Source organism: Garra rufa, chromosome 16 (assembly GCF_049309525.1).
Source record: "Garra rufa chromosome 16, GarRuf1.0, whole genome shotgun sequence".
Taxonomy (NCBI): domain Eukaryota; kingdom Metazoa; phylum Chordata; class Actinopteri; order Cypriniformes; family Cyprinidae; genus Garra; species Garra rufa.
Window position 1 is genome coordinate 27,879,318 of NC_133376.1, and position 22,094 is coordinate 27,901,411.

Genomic DNA, 22,094 nt, shown 5'->3' on the forward strand with positions numbered 1-22,094 from the left:
GATACATCATCAATCGGCAGTGCAAACAGTGCCACTGAACTAAACTAAACACTTAAATTTTGTTAAATTCATGTCATGTTTTTGGCTTTACTAATCAATCAGACCAGAAAAACATTTAGAGTACTATAAACTGCCAAATGTTATAACAAGTCAAGGAGAAGAGAGCAAAACTGGTGAGGAACAAAAGGCGTTTGTGGTTGACCAAACTGAACCAGGATTTGCAGGGAAAGAATCTTGACAACATTTGTGTTTGTTATAGGCTAATATCTTCAATTTTGAATTTTGGGCCTGTATTAAAAGGGTTAGGTACCTCTGATCTAAATCAGTGCATTTAATTATAGACCATGCCATGCTGGTTTCGTCTGTCCTGAGGAGAACTGGCCTCCTGACTGAGCCTCGATTCGTTTATTTTCTCCATTTCTGTCACTGATGGAGCTTTGGTTCTTTGCGACTGTCGCGTCTGGCTTGCTCAGTTGGGGACACTTAATTTCTATCAGTGTTGGTGACTTTTTTGTAATATTAAAAAAATGGTAGTTTCTAAAAAAATATTAAGCAAGCACAACTGAGACTTCTTTTGAAAACATAAAATAATCTTACCAACCTTATGCTTTTGAATATCGTATCCATTGCCTCTATTCACTATTTACATCCATCATAACAGTTTTGTTTTGTACTTAGATTTTAGATAATTTTGCTTAAGAAACGCATTCTCAGTTGTCTGTTGATTTTCCATATGATCTATTAAATGTTAGATGTTCAGCAACTCACATTACTCTAATTACATTTCCAAGGCAATAGACTTTTACTGTTTATAATTTCATTTAGATCTCCAAATGTACATTTTTTGCAGGTCACCATGATTTAAGATACTTAAAAATTTATTCTTTGTGTTTATTTTATTAAGCTCAGGGTATATGTATGCTCTTGGATTTATATAGCAAAAGACATGCATTCCAGTGAAAGCATTTATTCTTGGGAAGAGATGTTTTAACATTTACCAGTTTTATGTAAAAAAGAGATGCCCAAATCAGGCCATCAGGCCACAGGTGGCCCGTGATGACTTTGATTTGACCTACCATGTCATATTTAAACGAGTGAGCCAAATATTTATTTTTTATTTTTTATTTTTTTTCACGATACGTTATCATTTGGCCATATTGGTGGCATATATTGGTTGGTTGGCCAAACTGAACAAGGATTTTCAAGAGCAAGAATCTTGACAACATTCATGTTTGTTGTTATCATTTCTGGTCAGGAGGTGAAATATTAGACTAATATCCTAACTATTACTGCGTGTACGTATCTTTACCACCTATTAACTTTTCAAAATTTTCAAAAAAAATGATATTTTTTCAAAATATCACCCCTTTTCCTGCTTACTAAGTCCTTTATATGATTTAGCAGCTTCCACACATTTTTCCCATGGCATAAATTAGCAGAACAATGTATTCAGAAGTACATTAACCATGCAACCCATGCTTTTGTTTACAATCAAGTATCTCTAATATGCCCTCGCATCTGGGTAACTGACCAAACCATGGCTAAGTGCAAACCTATATAAAAACAAGCCACTGAAGCATTTTTGTTGCAGTTGTTTTAAGATTTTGGTTTTTATTTATGCATTAAATGTAAAAGTGAATCGTTTTTTATCTAATATAGATAATCTAACATTAACTTTTGGCCCATGAAAGTTTTAAAATCTCAAATAATGACTAATATTCAGTTTTTGGCCCTTGTAAGGTTTATGTCTGATCTAAAGCAGTGCTTTTAATAATAAACCACTTAAACCACGCCAGGTTTCGTCTGGCCAGAGAAGAACTGGCCCCCGACTTTGCTTGCTTTCTTACAAGGTTTTTTTCTTCATTTCTGTCACAGATGGAGTTTTACCACTGTCACCCCTGGCTTGCCTGGTTGGGGACACTGATCGTCGACTTGACTGTAAAATATTAAACATTACTGATGATAAACAGACTTTTGAGTTTTAAAATTGAGACACTATTTTCCTGTTTAATACTGTAACGCTGATTTAAAATAACCTTTATTGTAAAAAATGCTATATAAACAATGGTGACTTGACTTGCCTATAACCAGTATGACCACTAAGTGGCATTAGAGAGACTAGAGCGCGATGTTGTGTGAGGGATTGGAAACCTCGTGTTCTCTCGCGATACGTGATTGACGACTGCTGCAGAATTCAAACTAGCCGTTTGAAAGTTCCCGAGCAAGAAAACGGTCGGGGCAGTTCTTTCTTCAAATATAATATTGCTATCGCCAACTTTAAAATCTAAAGGTAAACACGTTTACACATGTTTTTTGTTGTGTAGCTGTCAGTTATATATGACATAAAGAAAACATGCTTATTGCCGATAACACTCGACGTTTTTTGATCAATGTTTGCACAGTTAGCTCGACGTAACAAACTAATGCATTTGACCCTATGGTTGACCAAAACACTAGTTCTGTCATCATTTACTCACCCTCATGTTATTTCAGACCTGTGTAATACACACACATACATACATACATACATACATACATACATACATACATACATACACACACACACACACACACACACACACACACACACACACACACACACACACACATACACACACACACACACCCATATACATGTATGTATAGGTAGATTATCACATATTTTTCTTCTTTGATATTAGATGTCAGATCTGGAAGATGAGATTAAAGTGTTGCGGCGGAAGGTCCAGGAAGGAGAAGAGGCTCTTCAGAGAGCTGGACAGTATGGACTTCAACTCTTGGATGACAAAATGGACATGCACAACAAATTGGAGGAACAACGAATCGAGATGTCCAATGTCATTGAGGTACTGTCCCAGCATTTGATCTCCACACTGATGATTGATCCAGTCCAGTTGATCAGTGAATGATTCCTTAAATGTGCTAAAATGTAATTTTAACAGTATTGTCTAATTGTAGGTCCTGGAACAAGAGAAATACTCCTTACAAAGGGAAGTTGAGTTAAAGGCCCGGATGCTGGAGAGTCTGCGATCAGAATTTGATCTCGTCAAAAACCAACAGAAGCATCAAATGGAGCAGCAGCAAACTCTGCTGGAGAGGAACCATGCTCTTGAGCTCAGTGATTTAAAGAATAAGGTCAGCTTAAATGCTGTTTCCAACTTCAAAAGTAGTATGCGTTTTTTTTTATATTGAAATGAAGCAAAAATAGCAAGAGGATTCATTAAAAACAATCTTTCATGTTTTTACGATTAACACTTTTTTTATGATAAAATAATTTCTGACAGTTGGAAAATGAGGAGACTATCTGGAAAACCATCTGAAATCTGAAAACTATTTTAATTTTTGCATTTGTTGATGCCACCAGTTGCAAAACACTTACACACTTTGGGTTAAAGTGTCATTTTATTACTTGTGTTTATTGTATAACATTCTTTCCTGAAAAGAAATTATATCTCATCTGTGGTGCTGATGAAATGTCTTTGCAGTTGGAAAAAGTGAAGACAGATTTTGAGGAGGCTCAACTTGCTGAGAAGCAGATGAGACACAAGCTGGACCAGCAGTCTGAAGTACTAAACAGCAAAACTGAAGAACTTCGTGTCCTTACAGAACGTGCACATGAAACGATGTCCTCAGAGATCCTTGAGCTGCAAATGCAGAAGATAGATATGGAGTCAGCAATGGTAAAGTACTTTCCAGTCTTTATTTTTTAATGGAAAAAGATGGTTTCATAGAAATAAGGAATGTCAGTGTGCCTTTGGTGCTGAAGTGTGACCTTGTTTTGCAGGAAACTTTGGAACAGGAGCTTCAAGAGGCACGATACAAAGAAGAGCAACTACATTTGGCCAACACAACCCTCCAGAGACAACTAGAGAGACTCACAGAAGAGAAGGAAGAGAGAGAGAAAGAGGCAGTGTCCTGCTACAATGCTTTGGAGGCATGTATAAAAGTATTTTCAAGTAAACATATTTATGAAATGTCTGTGAGATATTTTGAAAGAAGTCTCTTATGGCTCACCAAGGCTCCATTTATGTATCAAAAATACAAAAAAAAAAGTAAAAAAGTAATATTGTGAAATAATATCACTACTTAAATTTTTTTTTGTATTTTTATGTATTAAAAAATGTATTTTGTTCTTGTGCCGTTATCTCGGTTTTTAGTGTCACATGATCCTTCAGAAATCATTTTTATAAAGTGATTTGATGCTGAAGAAACAATGTTCAAGTGTTTACTATAATTTTAATCATTTTAATGCATCCTTGCAGAATAAAAGTATTCATTTCTTAAACATTTTTTGAACGGTAATGTACATCGATAAAGTTACTGTAGGTAGTGCTCTAGAAAAATATATGTCTGATAGAGATAAGTAGTTACACATGGAATTCTGATTAACATCTTCTGTTTTTTATTCTTCTATTTTTCAGAAGTAAATAAAAAAAATATTTTTTTTAGATGTCAAAAATTAACATTATTTGTTGTACTCAATGTAGAAAGCTCGTGAAGCCAACCAAGACCTTCAAATCCAGCTGGAACAGGTGTTGCAGCAGGCACAAGATCCAAACAGCAAAGGCAATTCTTTGTTTTCTGAGGTACAGCATTTAACATTACTTCTACTACTTATATTTGATATTCATGGCTTCCAAGAGCTTTCATTATATCTGAAGGTTAATTTTTAGAGCAGCTGAATAACATTTTGCATACCAGTGCAGTACCTATTTTTTGGTTAAAGGGATAGTTCACCAAAAAATCAAAATTCTGTAATTAATTACTTAACCTCATGTCTTTCGAAACCTGTAAGACCTTCGTTCATCTTTGGAACACAAATAAGGTAATATTGATGAAATCCAAGAGCTTTCTGACCCTCCATAGACAGCAAGGGTACTACCATGGTCATGGCACACAAACGCAGTAAGGACTTTCCTAAAATAGTCCTTGTGACATCAGTGGTTCAACAGTAACTATCCCTTTAACAAAAGGTAAAAGGCCTAATAAAACTACTATGTAAAAATGGTAGTTACTAAATGTTTTGTAAGGTTACACTTAAATTATTTTGTGCCGTGATAAAAAATATTTGGATTTGCACAGGTAGAGGACAAGAGAGCAGAGATGGAGCGGCAACTGAACAGCATGAAACGACAGCACGAGTCTCTACACAAGCAGCATGCTCTCACCAAACAACATATGCACCGCATGAAGGTAAATAATGGTTTATAAGACATACTTTACATTCTGTTTACATTTTCCCACAATGAAATTGTTTTCCTTTGTCTGCTGTTTTAGATGCAGATAGCCACACTTATGCAGCTCCAGGGCAACAGGGCTGACCCAGCACAGCTTGAACGATTGCAATTCATGTTATCTGACAAAAACAATGAGATAGAAAGCCTGATGATGAAAGTAAGAGAACTGGAGAAAGAGAAGGTGAGCTTAGCATACTCCACTCAACATAGAATTAAAACATATTACAGTTTGAGAAACTAATACTAATAACTCCAACAGATGACTGTTAAAGACCAGCATCCACCTGCCCCCTCTAAAGAAGGCGAGCTTATGGATGAAACTTATTATACAGATCTATTAAAAATGCAACTTTCAAATTCAAAGTAAGTGTTCTCTAATCAATTATTTGTATTGGGGGTGTTCATTTAGACATTTTCAAAGCAATTATAACATGTATGTGTACAGGAAGGATGCAGGGAAACTGAAGGACGAGTTGTCCATGGCAAGAATGAAGGCTCTCTCTGAAAGCCAGAGAGTGTTGGAGTTGGAGAGGAAACTCTATGGCACAGAGCAAGCACTCAAACAAAGACACAGTGATAATATGAGGCTCCAAGTCAAGCTTGAAGAGCTTAAGATGAAGTATACACCTAATGGTAATTTCTTCTCCATCTTTGAATCTTAGTTCTCTATTTAAGCCAGTTTAGTGTGTAATAGAGTGCAACAGTCGGGTTCTGAAAGTAACAAGGAAATTAAGGTTTTTGAGGAAAACATTCCAGGATTTTTCTCCATATAGTGGACTTCAATGATGGCCAACAGGTTGAAAGTCCAAATTGCAGTTTCAGTGCAGCTTCAAATGGTTCTACATGATCCCAGCCGAGGAATAAGGGTCTTATCTTATCAAACAATAAAAAATTATATTAATTTTTTTTAACCACCTGGCTTCACATATTGCCTAATCATGTTGAAAAGGTCACGCGTGACATAAATAGAAGTACCGACCCAGTGTTTACAAAGCAAACGTGCAAAGAAAGTCAAACACCCTTTACAAAAATAGGTAAAACAACAATGTCAGATGATTTTGAAGTTTGAGGTAAACGTGAGATGAAGTTTTCACCCAACTTTTTGAACCGAAGTACACAGATGAAGAACCACCCGCACGTGACCTTTCCAAAATGATTACGTAATGCGCAAAGACACACATGCGTATATTAGAGTTGGAGCAAGACGAGCATTTGTGGTTAAAAAGTCGTTTTTTGTTTTTTTTTTGGAAAATGAATTAAAATTGATTGAAATTCACTATATAGTAGGGCGAGATATAGTGAGATTGTGAGGCACGCTAGAAAATTTCAAAGGAACACTCCACTTTTTTTGGGAAATAGGCTCATTCTCCAACTCCCCCCGAGTTAATAAGTTGAGTTTTACAGCCGTGGTGAAGTCACTGGTTATTTTTGAATGCGATGCTATTGGTCTAATAGGATTCAATGATCTATGCTAAGCTATGCTAAAAGTGATATCACCAGAACAGGAGAATGGCTGAATGGATTTCAAAACAGTAAAAATCAACTTATTAACTCAGGGGAAGTTGGAGAATTAGCCTATTTCCAAAAAAAGTGAAGTGTTCCTTTAATGAAAAAATAAATACTTTTGCACTCTATTGGTAACTGTTGTAATAAATCATCTTTGTGCTGCTATTATATACTGGTTTTAAATATAACATTGTTTTCAGAGTTGAACAAAGCACAAGTACAGAAACGCCGCCGGGAGAAGTTTCCTGTAGCTCAGGAGGAAAAGTCAGCACCTAGTAAAGAGGAAACTGCAACCATGGATACTGAGCCAAGCAAGGGCTCGAGTGAAAATACAGAGGAGAAAACCCTCAGTCATCCTGTTGAAAAGCCGGTTGTGATCCCGTTGCAGCCTGCACAACCCACAGAACCCAACCCCGTCATGCCCCGCGAAAGCAAGTCTGTCAGAATCTGTGAGGATCCACCAGTCTGCATTCCTGATGCGCCCAGGTCAGTGCCAACCTCTGCATGCCAACCCTTCTCCTTTCTGCTGCGCTGTGTCAACTTTACAGTCTTTGTCATCTTCCTCTTCCTGGGTTTTATGAGAACTCTCACTCCTCGACCGTCACTTCCCGCTCTACCGCTGCCTCTCAGGAATCCTGTAGCTCGGAGGAACTTTTTTTGACATTTAATCTCATGAGAAGATGAACTGTTAAAGGGCTGTTGAATCATTGTGAAATGTAGCTTGATATTTGAGTAATATAAACACATAGTTGTTAACTTTATGCACTTTAACTGTCAGACCTTTAAATTTAAAATTTTAAAGAAACACTCTTGTGGCAGTAAAAAATAATGTTAGTTACAATAACTAGCAATAATTAAAGTTTTAACTTTTAAAGAAATACTCCTATGGCAGTAGCAATGATGTTAGTTACATTAACTTGCAGTAATTAACGTTTTAATTTGTAAATAATACTCCTATGGCAGTAGCAATGATTTTAGTTACATTAACTTGCAGTAATTAACGTTTTAATTTGTAAAGAATACTCCTGTGGCAGTAGCAATGATGTTAGTTACAATATTAATGTTGTTTCATAATATTTACGTTTTAGCACTTAACTGTATTTTGAACCACCCCAAATTGAATAATTTGCCTGTAGGTCTCCTGTAAGTGACTCCAATAGCAAGAATGAGGATCAAACTCATCAAAGCAGTGAAGAGGAGGAGAACTGGAGAAATGAAAGGAAGAAGAAAAAGTACCAACAACCCACTCATGTTAACTCAGAAAAAACTATGGCAAATGAGTGTGCTCAACAGTAGTTTGGCTAATGTAAAATGTGAATCCTTTATCATTATTTGTCATATTAAAAAAAAAAGATTGTGTATGAATTTTACAGGTGTATAATTTACATCATGAATTATTTTGTTGCTTGTCCTGTCTATGCACATGACTTGTAGAACAGTTTGTCTTTTTTTACATGTATTAATACTCTTTGTAATGTAGTTAACTATTTGAGCCTGTTTAAAAAAAAAAAAAAAAAAAAACAGAAATAATCCAGCCTGAACGGTAATTCGTTAACGTATTGTACTCAAGTTCTTGTGTACCTATTATATTTCTGTTTGTTTGTTTTTTTTAAGTTGAACAAACATACAATTGAGGTCAAAAGTTTACATACACCTTGCAGAATCTGAAAAAATGTTTATTAATTTAGCAAAATAAGAGGGATCATACAAAATGCCAGTTATTTTTTTTGAGTACTGACCTGAATAAGCTATTTCACATAAAAGATGTTTACATATAGCCCACAAGAGAAAATAATAGTTGAATTTATAAAAATGACCCCGTTCAAAAGTTTACATACACTTGATTCTTAATGCTGTGTTGTTACCTGAATGATCCACAAGAGTTTTATTTTGAGTGATAGTTGTTCGTGAGTCCCTTGTTTGCCCTGAACAGTTAAGCCGTTTGCTGTTCTTCAGAAAAATCCTTAAGGTCCTACAAATTCTTTGATTTTCAGCATTTTTGTGTTTTTGAACCCTTTTTATCAATGACTATGATTTTGAAATCCACCTTTTCACACTTAGAACAACTGAGGGACTCATATGCAACTATTACAAAAGATTCAAATGCTCACTGATAATTCAGAAGGGAAAACTATGCATTAAGAACCAGGAGTGTAAACTTTTGAACAATGAAGATGTGTAAATTTTTCTTACTTTGTCTAAATTTCACTTTTTTTTTTCATTTAGTACTGCCCTTGAGAAGATGCAGAAGATACTTACATATTTCCCAGAAGACAGTTAATCAGTAGATTATTTTCACTCTCCAGCTTTTAGCGCTTTTGGTCCTTCTGAAGCATCAGTGAGTGGTTGAACCTAAGTCCCTCAGTTGTCCTCAGTGTGAAAAGATAAATCTCAAAATCATAGTCATTGTTGGAAAAGGTTCAAATACACAAAAATGCTGAAAAACCAAAAAATTTGTAGGACCTGAAGCATTTTTCTAAAGAACATCAAGCAGCTTATCTGTTCAGGACAAACAATGGAATCATGAACGACTATCACAAAAAAAGAAAAACACAGTTGTGGATTATTCATGTAACAACAGAAATGAGAATAAAGTGTATGTAAACTTTTGAACATGGTCTTTTTTTTTTTTAAATAAATTCAGCAATTATTTTCTTTTGTGTGCTATATGTAAACGTCATTTGTGTGAAACATCTTATTCAGGTCAGTAATAAATAAAAAATAACTTGCATTTTGTATGACCCCTTTTATTTTGTTAAAATAATTAATAATTTGGAGATTCTGCCAAGTGTTAATTTGTGGTCTTGGAACAGGAAAAAAAAAGGTTTGTATCTTTTTTTTTTTGTGACGTTGTTAGTGTAACCCACATATATATATATATATAATTAACAGAAAGTTTACATTAACCGTGTTGTATTTTAAAAAGGTAATATACATATTTTATTTTTATATTTCATTTGTCTGCTTACAGGCGTTGCCTTTCATTGCGTCATGAAAAGGTGCATCTTCCTTTAGCCAATCATCGCGACCAAAAAGAATGACGTTTTCCGAAAAACACACTTGCAGTTGTCTGATTGGTTCACGTATTCAGTCCTGATGGACTGCGGAAATGCACGTGGTTTCTAGTTGTTTATTTCTGGATAGTGCATTCGTTAAACTCAGCATGTTAACAGTTGAAACCTTATTTAGATATTTTTACCATAGAACGGGTTAAATCCAGAATGAGTTAATAAAATAATCGTATATCGCAAACGTTTGGGAATGGATTTTAGAGTTCGGCTGGTCTTCTGTCAATGTATAATGTGTAATTGTTTGTAAGATTATTTGTCATAATTTGCGCGCATACTGCAATTTCTTTGTCCAAGATAATGATGATCAGACGTATAATGCAAAAGAAGTGGAGACTTGGACTGTCAGTTGTCTTCTGGCTTGTCAGTCTTCATCTCATATGTGCCCACAATGTGAAGGTAAGATCTGCTTATCTTAGTATTTATTTTATTGTAACACTATAATAACAGTATTTTTTGGCTACGCAGTCACCAACAGCCCTGACTATCAAAGAAGACTCTGATGATCATAGCAAGGGTGAAGAGACACTTTTAGAGGATGAGGATTCTGAAGATCTGGAGGTGTTTAGACCCACAGACAAGTGGCAAACTCTCAAACCAGGTGCGTTTATTCCCATGCTGACTGTTGTGTCATTAAATAAATAGATGATTAAGCAATTCCTTTTTTATCTGTAATGCAATTTAGGTCAAGCAGTTCCAGCAGGTTCTCATGTCAGATTGAATCTTCAGACAGGCCAAAGAGAGGTCAAAATGGGAGAGGAAGAAGGTCTCAAACACTGGAGAGATGGGAATAGGTATTGTGATAAAATAATGTAATGTTTTAAAATAAATGCATTTATCATTATGTGACCCCAAACCACAAAACATTCATATGGGTTAATACTTTCTATTTATGTATGGTTTGTTAGGATATTATAATATTTGGCCGAGATACAGCTATTTGAAAATCTGGAATATAAGAGAAAATATTGAGAAAATCACACTTAAAGTTGTCCAAATGAAGTTATTAGCAAAGTTTTTATATCTTAATTACTTTATAACTTAATGGATCATGATCATTACTTAATAACCTAATGATTTTTGGCATAAAAGAAAAATCTATAATTTTATGTATTTTATGCTATTGCTACAAATATAACCTTGCTACTTAAGACTGGTTTGTGGTCCAGGGTCACAAAGAGTTAATTTGCATAATCTTTTCCTTTGTGGAGCAGGCAGGGGATGATGAACATGGAAAGCCCTTCATTCACAGCTGAGGAGTTAAAAGAGGCCTTGAAAAAGTTTAAAGAAGGAATGGATGATATTGTGGACACAAAACAAGTATGTTCGTTTCAATTTATCTATAATCATTTTTAACCACTTTTGTTGTATATTGAGTTCTTTTTTTTTAATCAAGATGTTTGTCAATAGGACGAAGATGCAGTTAGGGCCCAATTTCGCCCCATCGAAGAGCTGAAAAAAGACATGGAGGCACTCGACATGCTTGTGGAGACTGATGTTCAAGTTATGAGGAGGCTTTTAAACCAGTTTAATAATACTAACAGCACAACTGAGGAAAAAGTCACAGCTCTTCATGACTTGGAGTACCTTGTGCACCAGGTCAAGCCTCAATTATGATAAACAAAATGTCTTTGAAATACAGTTCACTGTTTCTCATTAAATCCCATTGTTGTTGTTTTCTTATAGGTAGATAATGCACAGAATTTGGTGTCAATGGGAGGAATGCAACTGATTATAAATGCTTTAAATAGTACAGACATTCGTCTCCAGGAGAGTGCTGCGTTTGTGCTTGGATCAGCTGTTTCAAGGTAAACTGCTGCTTACGCATGATTTAAAGGATTACTCCACTTCCAAAATTCCTGATAATTTACCCCCATGTCATCCAAGATATTCATGTGTTTCTTTTTTCAGTTGCAAAGAAATACAATTTTTTTAAGGAAAACATTCCAGGATGTTTCTCTATATAGTGAACTTCAGTAGTGCTCAACGGATTAAATGTTAAAAATGCAGTTTTAGTGCAGCTTTATAGAGCTCTAAACGATCCCACATGAGGAATAAGGGTCTTTTTAGTGAAACAATTGGTCATTCTTTGAAAAAAATGTATTTAAATATTTCTTAAAGAATAACTATTGCCAAAATGCAACCTGGGCTGTTTTTTTTTTTTTACTGTAAACGAGACAAAGCGTAATTACGACAAACGAGCCGTTTTTGAGATTGACCGTGATTTCGTTTTGTGGTCAGTGGCCGGTGAATGGGAGTACTAGTGGCATAACTTTGAGCGCATCAAAATCAACAATTTTACAACACTAAGAAGGTTCGACACACCATGAAACTTTGCTCGAAGTATCGCCTGGGTGTCTACACATGAACTCGAGCAATGAGAATATTGTTTGTGTACACAGAGTTTACTAAAAAGAAAGGTTTTGAACAACTCACTTTCACTGTTTGAGTTTCCGCTCACGGCCGTCTTGCCAGTCAAGAGGTGTCGATCTCCAAATGCGAGGAGAGTAAAGATGGTTAGGTCCTCAATAGGGCTGGGCGGTATGACGGTATATATCGTTACTGCGGAATGAAATGTGTACCGTAAAATAATTTTTTATTCTGTGTATACAGCGAAATGTAAATAAGTGGGTGTGGCCAACTCGCGTGCAGCATGCGTGATGCTGAGACTGGTCAAACCGTTGAATGCAAGACTGAAGGATACACTGGGAGGTTGTAAAAACATGGAAAAGGAAAAACGAACGGACGAGTAGGGCTCAAAAGAAAATCCTGAGCAGGAGGAGGAATAAAATACAAAATAATCAAATAAGTCCTTTTCTTTTCTTAAATATCCAAGCTTATTTATTATATAAAGCCCTTTAGTACATTTTCTGGAATAACTACCTATATAAAAACTATATCGTGAAAGATATCGTTACCGTGAAATAAAATTTTGGTCATACCGCCCAGCCCTACTCCTAAAGCATATTTCCATATAAATGCACGGCTAATTCGTTGTTTTGTCGAAAGTGAAAAACAATATTAACCTTCTAGTTGTAAAAACAGCCTCATATAAGCCTAATATTTCGTCCTATGGAGTCCATTCATTCGCATTCGGAGATCGACACTTCTTGACTGGCAAGACGGCTGCGAGCGGAGACCCAAATAGCGTAAGTTAGTTGTTCAAAACCTTTCTTTTTTGTAAACTCTGTGCACACGAACAACGTTCTCAATGCTCGAGTTCATGTGTAGAGACCCAGGCGATACTTCGAGCAAAGTTTCATGGTGTGTCAAGCCTTCTTAGTGTTGTAAAAATATCGATTTTGATGCGCTCAAAGTAATGCCCCTAGTATTCCCGTTCACCGGCCATTGACCACAAAACGAAATCACGGTCAATCTCAAAAACGGCTCGTTTGTCGTAATTATGCTTTTAGATATAAGTATGTCTCGTTTACAGTAAAAAAAAAAAATAGCCCAGGTTACATTTTGGCAATAGTTATCCTTTAACCTCAAATGCTCGTCTTGTCTAGCTCTGTGATGCACATGAAAACTTCATGCACTCCGGATCAAGACAGTTTGGGTATGTCAAAAAACACCCACCTCATTTTCTCCTCCAACTTCACCAACTTCAAAATCGTCTTGCATCACTGTTTTACTTTTTTTTTTTTTTCTTTGCACATTTACTTTGTAAACACTGGGTCATTACTTCTGCAGCCATGTAGTCCAATTTTGAAGTTGGAGGAGAAAATGAGATGGAAGTTTTTCAACATACCCAAACTGTATTGAGCTGAAATGCACAGAGTAATGTTTTTGGGCAAAATCCAGTTTTTTAATTAGAAATCCATGCGATCGGGAGGGATTTCCCATGCAAATTTGGCTGTTGTTCAAGTTGGTCTTGCAGATTTTGTGGAATTTTGTGAAATGTATCTTTACATTGACGTAATCCACTGTCATCTCCGTTTTCTAGTAATCCATCAGTGCAAGTTGTGGCAATAGAAGGCGGAGCGTTACAGAAGCTGTTGACTTTGCTTGCCACCCAGCGACCAGTAACAGTAAAGAAAAAGGTATGACCAAAGAGAAACCATGGATATTAGACTATTAATGAATAGTAAATTAAATTAACATTACTGTATATTAAAGAGATAGCTCAGCCATAAATGAAAATTCTGTCATTAATTACTCACCCATATGTCATTCCAAACCTGTAAGACCATTGTCGATCTTCAGAACACAAATTAACCCTGTGCAAAAACCTGCTTTCCTTACTGCTGCTATGTCCAACAAACAATGCCGCTTTTACACTACATATCATGTTCTAGCACAGTAAAAAAAAAAAAAAACATTGTGGAACAAAGAGGAAACTGACAACATGCTGACAGAAAATACAGAGCAGGTTACTTCTGGTATGAAACAAGTCCTCAGCTTTCAAATGTTGTCATTTTCTAAAGAAATTCAAATAATAAATGGCATTTGTGGTTCTTTAATCAGGGTTCCCACGGGACCTTGAAATCCTTAAAAGTTTGTGAATGTGAAAAAAAAATGTTAAGGCCCTTGAAAGTACTTGAAAATAAACATAAATAGATACAGGTCCTTAAAAGTGCTTGAATTTACTTTGTGCAAGGAATTTTAGAGGTCCACTAATATGTTATTTTGTCAAAACTTTGTGGCCTATGCATACTAGCTTGTTTGATTTACGTTAGTTACTTGCATTTACGCATTATGTTAAGCATTTCCTGTATTTTGTGTTGCTACGATGGTACCTCACTGTTTTACAGGCACATTGTGAAACATTGCTAAAATAGATTGTGAAGTTCGAATAAAATGCTTTTTTGCATAGTTGTGTTTAACACATGAAAACTCTAACAATGTATCTTACAAGGTAACATGATGAAACCTTGCTCTCACTTGAAATGTGTCCCCTGATTAAGTTTTTAAATTTGAGGGTATTGGACCCGGAAAGTCCTTGAATTTGAGGTTAACCAAGGTGTGGTGTATTGCCTTATTCGATCAGTCGACACATGAACTGATCATCTTTTCTTACTTACTTAAAGGACAAAATAAACAGTAATCAGAACGTATTTCATTTCAACCACGGAAAGGTGTCACAGGCAATTTCTCAAGTTTAAGTCCACTGATGTAGATCTACTCTCCTGTCTGATGTGTTTGTCAGACAACAAGGCATATTCGGCATTATGATTGGTCAGATCACCTGTCAATCAAGCTGTTTGCAAACGGTCAATTAAGATAATTTTCATGAAATCTAAAAGCTTTCTGATCCTGCATAGACAGAAACACAACTGGCACATTCAAGGCCCAGAAAGATAGTAAGGACATTGTTAAAATAGTCAATGTGGCAGCAGTAGATCAACCGTAATTTTATGAAGCTACGAGAATACATTTTGTCCACAAAGAAGTCCAAAATAACAACTATATTTAACAATTTCTTGACGACTCCTGCATCAGCAGCACCGTAAGTCGTGGTACTCTCATGAACGTATGGCAAAAACTGACACGAAGAAAATAAATAGTTGAATAAAGATGTTATTTTTGTTTCTTTGTGCACAAAAAGTATTCATGCAGCTTCATAACACTACGATTGAACCACTGATGTCACATGGACTATTTTAATGATGTCCTTACTACCCTTCTTGGCCTTGAACGTGTCAGTTGCATTGCTGTCTATGCATGGTCAGAAAGCTCTCTGATTATGTTATGCTCTGTTATGAAGATGAACGAAGGTCTTATTGGTTTAGAACGACATGAGTAATTAATAACAGAATTTTAATTTAATTCTCTTTAATGTAAATGAATGCATTATTAACCATGACATTCTGATTTAATACAGGTGTTATTTGCTGTGGCCTCACTTCTGCGTCACTTCCCGTTTGCACAAATTCACTTTCTGAAGCTTGGAGGTGTGCATGTGCTTAGTGAACTGTTTCAAACACCAGGGACAGAATCCCTGCGTGTGAGAATCATCACAGTTCTCTATGATATGATCATTGAAAAGGTTAATATTTGTTTACAAGTTTATACTTTGCTTTTCTATTTTAGAATTTAAAAGAAAAGTTGATGCATTAAAGTGATCAACAGTGATAGTAAAACATTTATAAATGTTACAAAATAACTTTCTGTTTATAAAAGGATCCTGAAAAAATGATTTATAGCTTCTACAAATATATTACACAGTACAACTGTGGAAATAATTGGAAATTGGAAATAATACAAAATGTGACCCTGGACCACAAAACCTTAAGTACCTAAAAGTCTTAAGTAGCACAGGTGCATTTGTAGCAAAAGCACACACACACAGACATATACATACATACACACACACACACATATATATATATATATATATATATATATATATATATATATTATAGAATGTAAAAAAAATTTGACCCAAATGACTGGTTTTGTGGTCCAGGGTCACAAATGTTTATTGAGCATTCATTTAACAACTCATTATTAAAAGTTACTTGTACTTTGTGTTGTAGGAGTTGATATTGCAGGTGGGAATGGACCTTATACCAGATGCCTCTCACCAGGAACGTTTGCGACAGTACGCCGAAGTCTCCCTCCTTCCCGTGTTGGTGGAGAAGGGGTGGTGCAGCCTGGTGCCTGAGCTTTTAGCGTCACCTGAGCATGACTACAGAGAGAAGGCTCTGCGCACTCTGCTTGCCATGATGGCTCAATGTCAAACTCAATATAAACAGAATCCCGTATTGACAGCCTCTCTTAGTGAACTGCAAAAACAGTATCAAGAACTGGTGCTCACAGAGCAGGACGTAGGGGAGCAGGACGGTTATTTTGGAGAGATCCTGGCACTTGTGGACTCTATGGTGGTTAAAATCCAACAGGTATGAATTGGGACTGCTGCTGCTTTCTTGGAACACAATAAACTAATATAAAATGTGTATTCTGAATTAGTGTTTTGTCTGGTTGCTCCATAAAGCATGTGGCATGCAGTTTGGTTTCTTGACCTTGTTATTAACAAGCAAAATAAGCCCTATAGATGCTATAGATGTGTGTATACACCACCAGTCAAAAGTTTTTGAGCAGTAAGATTTTCAATTTTTTATTAAAAAGTATGCTCACCAAGCCTGCATTTGATTTATTCAAAGTACAGCAAAAACGGTACCATTTTGAAATATTTTTACTATTTAAAGTAACTGCTTTTTATTTGAATATATTTTAAAATGTAATTTATTCCTGTGATTTCAAAGCTGAATTGTTAGCATCATTTCTCCAGTCACATGATCTTTCAGAAATCATTGTAATATTCTGATTTGCTGCTAAAAACATTTATTATAATGTTGAAAACATCTGAGTATAAGTTTTTCAGGTTTCTTTAATGAATAGAAAGACCAGAAGAATAGCATGTGTCTGGAATAGAAATCTTTTGTAACAGTATACATTTCTTTATCATCACTTTTGATTAATTTAAATACTCTTTGCTAAATTAAAGTATTCATTTCTATAATTAATAATAATACAAAAATGTTTCTTGAACAGCCAACCAGCATATTAGAATGATTTCTGAAGGGTCATGTGAGACTTAAGAATAGAATAATGATGCTAAAAATTTAGCTTTGATTACAGGAATGAATTAACGTTTTAAAATGTATTCAAATAGAAAGCAAAATTTTAAACAGTAAAATATTTTAAAATATTACTGATTTTGCTGTATTTTGGATTAAATAAATGCAGGCTTGGTGAGCAGAAGAGAATTCTTAAAAAAAAAAAAATCTTACTGTTCAAAAACTTTTGACTAATTATAAAACTGAATCAGAAAAAGTAAATCAACATTAAAATTAGAATTTTACAGTTGTAAAAATACAGCAGGGCTAGAATTTTGATCATGTTCACATAATTAGAAGGGCAAATGAAAAGTACTTTTTCTTTCACAAATACCACATTCATCAGGTTTATGTTAAATTTTTACTTTAAATCAGCTTTTTACCATTATAATCAGATAATAAGATGATTATAATATAAGGACACCTCAATATTTTTTTTTTTACTTTATGTCCCTTACAAATGTCCAAATGAATTACATTTCAGCAAAACAAAAACATGTACACCATAGAAAAAAATATGTTCAAGTCAATGTTGAAATTAATTTTGAATGTACTAGTAAATTATGCAAATAAGAATTAATAATGCATTCACCTATATATTACAAATATTATTTTTAGTAGTATTTTTTATTTGTAGTTTTCTGAAGATTCTAAAGTCTAATCTGGCTCAAAAAAATTCTCACATGCTACAAAATTCTGCCATTGTCCTTTTCAGGACAGAGCCGTAGTGATTATGTAGACGAAAGAATGAAAAATTTTGATTCAAAATGTGATTTATTTTATATTACAGTTTTAAATTACATTTTATTAATAACAATAGAGTTCTTAAATGCTTCACTGTTTTATTGCATGAGATTACATATTGACAAAGCAATGTCTGATGAAGTTCCAATACCATATGTTCTCAATTAATGACAAAAAATCATGCTGGTAGTTGCGGTAGTATCTAAACAGAAGGCCATTTTGGATGCCATTGATGTAACAGCAGTGAGTTCAGGCTCACTCGACTTTGGGCTCACACGCTCCTACGTGCTTAAGGCTGACTTTCACGTCACGATCCCTAAACAGAGAAGACGTGTTAGAAGAGGCACAAATACTGTTTGAATTGCTGTCAAAAATTTAACTATGCCATAATAAAAACATGGCTGTTTACTAAACCTTGGGAGGTTTGTAAGTAATTGATTCAAAGCTGACATCTGGCCGTAGCCTGAGATTCTCACATCTGTTGACCCAGCTTTATCAAAATGTTAAATTTACGTCACAAATGGTTAGCTCACGTACCTGTTCTCCCAGTGCAGCATGCACTCGTTGGAGTATGTTTTTCCATCATCTCCACACACTGGATTGTACTCACGAGTACATCCAACTTGAGGAACATCGTTGTTCTGTTATGAAGTTGTCAGAGAGATTCCCAAAATCAAACAAAATATCATGACACTTTACCTCCGTTTACTTGGTTATACACTACTTTTCAGAAGTTTGGGGTAAGATTTATTTTTAAAGACAGAATTTAAAGCAAGGATGCATTTAATTGATCAAAAGTGAAAAAAGTAAAAAAAAAAAAAAAAAATCAAATATATGCAAAAAAATTATATTCATCAAAGAATCCTGAAAAAAACATGTATCACGGTTTCCACAAAAAGTTTTTTTTTTTAAACACCAAATTAGCATATTAGAATGAATTTTGAAGCATCATGTGACACTGAATAATAAAGCAATTGCAATATTACTGTTTTACTGTATTCTTGATCAAATAAATGCAACTTGGAGTTTTTTTTAAATAATTTAAAAAGGTTACTGCAACATCTGCTGACTTTAAAATGACTGGATTTACTTTAACTTACCTTATTCTGCTTTTTTTCTGCCACTGTGGAAACAGTATTGAAAATTTGTATGATTATTTAAAAAAACAAACAGGAAAGGCACTTATTTTTTCCTGTTGAAATTCTAGACAGATCTTAGATAAAAAGTGGCTAAGCAAGTTTTGTACTTTCTTTTCAACCTTTTGTATGCTTAAATAGCTTCTAGGTACTTTACGTATTTGTGCTTTTCTTTTTTCCCTTTTGTTATGATCATTTCAAAAACAAAGAATTAACATCCCTGTCATTTCAACATCCTTTTATGTTCTTGAGTGTATTTGCATGGATTAAAGTGATGTGTGTTTTGCCAGTACTTCAGAATAGGTTTCGTCAGAGAATAAAGCTGGATAAAGGAGACTTAATTTAACCTTATAACAACAATTCAAGTTATGAATTTTGGTTTGTTTCTGTCTGTATTTTCTGTTTTTTTTAAAATAGCAAAAAGTATGACCCACTAAGTAGTTCTCATCAGTGTCATATATCAGTTATCATGGATCTCTACAAAATGGACCCATTCCAAAATATCACAAAATGGGTTTGTCTGGGTCCGTGAATAATGGATCTACAGAACAAAAGTTCAATCTTGTGAGGTGTAACCTTATCATGTGAGGTTTTTTTTTTTTAGAAATTATCTCAAAGATGCTTATTATGACACGTCAATGTCACATGATGTATGTTAAACAATAGTAGCCTGACTAAGTATCAATCTGGATTTGATTTTAATTAAGATACTTATTACACAATATTCATATTTCATTATTGATGTGCCTTAAAATGCCAATTCTGACACTTACCAGACAGGTAAACGAGAACAGAAACGCAGATCAGGATAGCCAGCTTCATGGTTGCTGTCGTCGTGTGAGTTGAGAGTGGGAAACTCAGCAGGTGTATCTGTATCCGGGGGCCTGTGGTTATATAGCTTTTGAAATGAAACAACACTCCTCCCTCTCTCTCTTTGTTTCTGCCTACCCAGAAAGAACCTGACGGGTGACATTCAGGTAATGGTCCACAAACAGTGACTAAGGGCATTTGGGAATTACGTCATTTGTTTGTGGTTTTTAGATCAGAAAAGTCTGCCAATAAAGTGCAACCTGAAAAAACTGCTTCTGCTTCTTACTTTTTATCCAGGCTTTTTAGTAAACAGAAATAGCAATAAGCCTAAAGTCCCTCCTGCCCATTAGAGGAGTAAAGCTGGAGGATCAGAAGTCTAAATAAAGGTCTCATTTTACAAACATGATGTCTAACTATAATAAATCAAAATGTTTGTCGCAGAAAATGATGGCTTGTTACCTGTAATTGTTTTCATAGTCAGTAAATGCCTTGTTTACAAAATCTGCATGGGCTTCTTCACATACAGTGCCTTGCAAAAGTATTCATACCCCTGAATTGTTTCTTGTTTTATATTGCTACTTTACCCTTGCTTTAAATTACTTTTTTCCCCACATCAATCTACAGTCGTGGCCAAAAGTTTTGAGAATTACATAAATATTGGAAATTGGAAAAGTTGCTGCTTAAGTTTTTATAATAGCAATTTGCATATACTCCAGAATGTTATGAAGAGTGATCAGATGAATTGCATAGTCCTTCTTTGCCATGAAAATTAACTTAATCCCGAAAAAAACTTTCCACTACATTGTTAAGAAGGCTTCAGGGCGTCCAAGAAAGTCCAGCAAGCGCCAGGATCGTCTCCTAAAGAGGATTCAGCTGCGGGATCGGAGTGCCACCAGTGCAGAGCTTGCTCAGGAATGGCAGCAGGCAGGTGTGAGCGCATCTGCACGCACAGTGAGACCAAGACTTTTGGAAGATGGCCTGGTGTCAAGAAAGGTACACACAGAAAAAAAATGGTGCTTCAGCGGTTCTTCAGCGGTTCTTTGGTGTGATTGTGGTGCTATATAGCACCGTTAGTGTATAAAGAACCGGTCAAGCCCCTGTCTGGTTCTTCAGCGGTTCTTCAGTGGTTCTTTGGGATCGTTAAGGTGCTATATAGCACCACTGCCATACAAAGAACCTGTTAAGCCTCTTGATAAGGATCTCTAACTCTCTCTTAAACTGTTCAGTTGGGGAAAGGATTAAAAACAACATTAACATACAGTGTATTTACTGAAGATCTTTTTGCCCCTAAAGCCCCCATAAGGAAATATTTCCCACAAGTCCTTTTGACCTTAGAAAAGCATAAAAGTGATTCAAGACATTTTGCCATTGTAGTAAATATATTATTTAACATGCAAGTGGAGTAACATTTAAAATATAAGGAGGATAATGGGGTGGTGGTGGGAAGCAACAAGACAGTGAGAGCTGTCAGTTGCAGCTAAAATTGTGTGATAGGAGGATAAGAGAAAAATCTAAAACATGGTGATCGGCTGTAGTCTTTAAATTAATGTAAACTGATAAGAGACTTTAGAGTAGGTGTGTGCGAAGTCAGTTAGCCTATACCGACATTATATCACAAACTTAAAAAGGAAACACTTTAGATTACAACCAGCAAAGAACGAAGTAAACTGAATTAACGGTGTATGTTTCTGTAGTGTACTTATATAGAACGAACATGTATATAAGAGAACAATATGTTCAATTTGGGCAATTAGGGGGTAACAAACCAGATATGCAACCTGCAAAGAACTATGTAAGCAAAACTGAATTTACGGTGTGCGTTTCTGTAATTATAGTGTACCTATTAAAGCATGTATGTGTAGGGAGAAACTACGTTTTGGTAATTGGGCATAACAACCAGCAAAATCTCGTGTTAAAATCCTGGTGTTAAGGATTTATAGAGTAAAGTGTTAAACTTGTGGTGTTGAATTTTAGAAGATTAACACTAGTTAGTGTAAACAGCGCCCTCTGCCCGGTGTTATCAGTCACATC

General features: G+C 35.2%; 3 protein-coding genes across 4 annotated transcripts; 2 read left to right on the forward strand and 1 right to left on the reverse strand.

Annotated features, from left to right (window-relative positions):
• Positions 1–2,191: 2,191 nt before the first annotated feature.
• spdl1 (spindle apparatus coiled-coil protein 1) lies at positions 2,192–9,495 on the forward strand. Of its 2 annotated transcripts, XM_073820334.1 has the most exons (12): positions 2,192–2,290; positions 2,682–2,846; positions 2,959–3,135; positions 3,486–3,680; positions 3,785–3,938; positions 4,492–4,586; positions 5,083–5,193; positions 5,278–5,418; positions 5,497–5,600; positions 5,683–5,870; positions 6,944–7,229; positions 7,880–9,495. In XM_073820334.1, the coding sequence occupies exons 2-12, from the start codon at positions 2,682–2,684 to the stop codon at positions 8,037–8,039; spliced, it is 1,776 nt and encodes a 591-aa protein (XP_073676435.1). In that variant the 5' UTR covers positions 2,192–2,290; the 3' UTR covers positions 8,040–9,495. The 2 variants fall into 2 exon arrangements, with proteins under 2 accessions (XP_073676435.1, XP_073676434.1); XM_073820333.1 differs by lacking the exon at positions 7,880–9,495 and having other exon boundaries at positions 6,944–7,871.
• Positions 9,496–9,868: 373 nt separating this feature from the next.
• On the forward strand, positions 9,869–16,710 carry sil1 (SIL1 nucleotide exchange factor). The gene is made up of 9 exons (XM_073820335.1): positions 9,869–10,210; positions 10,280–10,412; positions 10,497–10,605; positions 11,026–11,131; positions 11,222–11,410; positions 11,498–11,619; positions 13,758–13,854; positions 15,636–15,800; positions 16,291–16,710. Exons 1-9 carry the CDS (start codon positions 10,112–10,114, stop codon positions 16,657–16,659), a joined length of 1,389 nt encoding a protein of 462 aa, XP_073676436.1. The 5' UTR covers positions 9,869–10,111; the 3' UTR covers positions 16,660–16,710.
• A 1,418-nt stretch (positions 16,711–18,128) lies between these two features.
• Positions 18,129–20,153, reverse strand: LOC141287849 (serine protease inhibitor Kazal-type 1). The gene is made up of 4 exons (XM_073819941.1): positions 20,027–20,153; positions 19,218–19,240; positions 18,655–18,758; positions 18,129–18,433 (listed from the first exon to the last, which is right to left on the reverse strand). The coding sequence occupies exons 1-4, from the start codon at positions 20,073–20,075 to the stop codon at positions 18,373–18,375; spliced, it is 237 nt and encodes a 78-aa protein (XP_073676042.1). The 5' UTR covers positions 20,076–20,153; the 3' UTR covers positions 18,129–18,372.
• Positions 20,154–22,094: the final 1,941 nt, after the last annotated feature.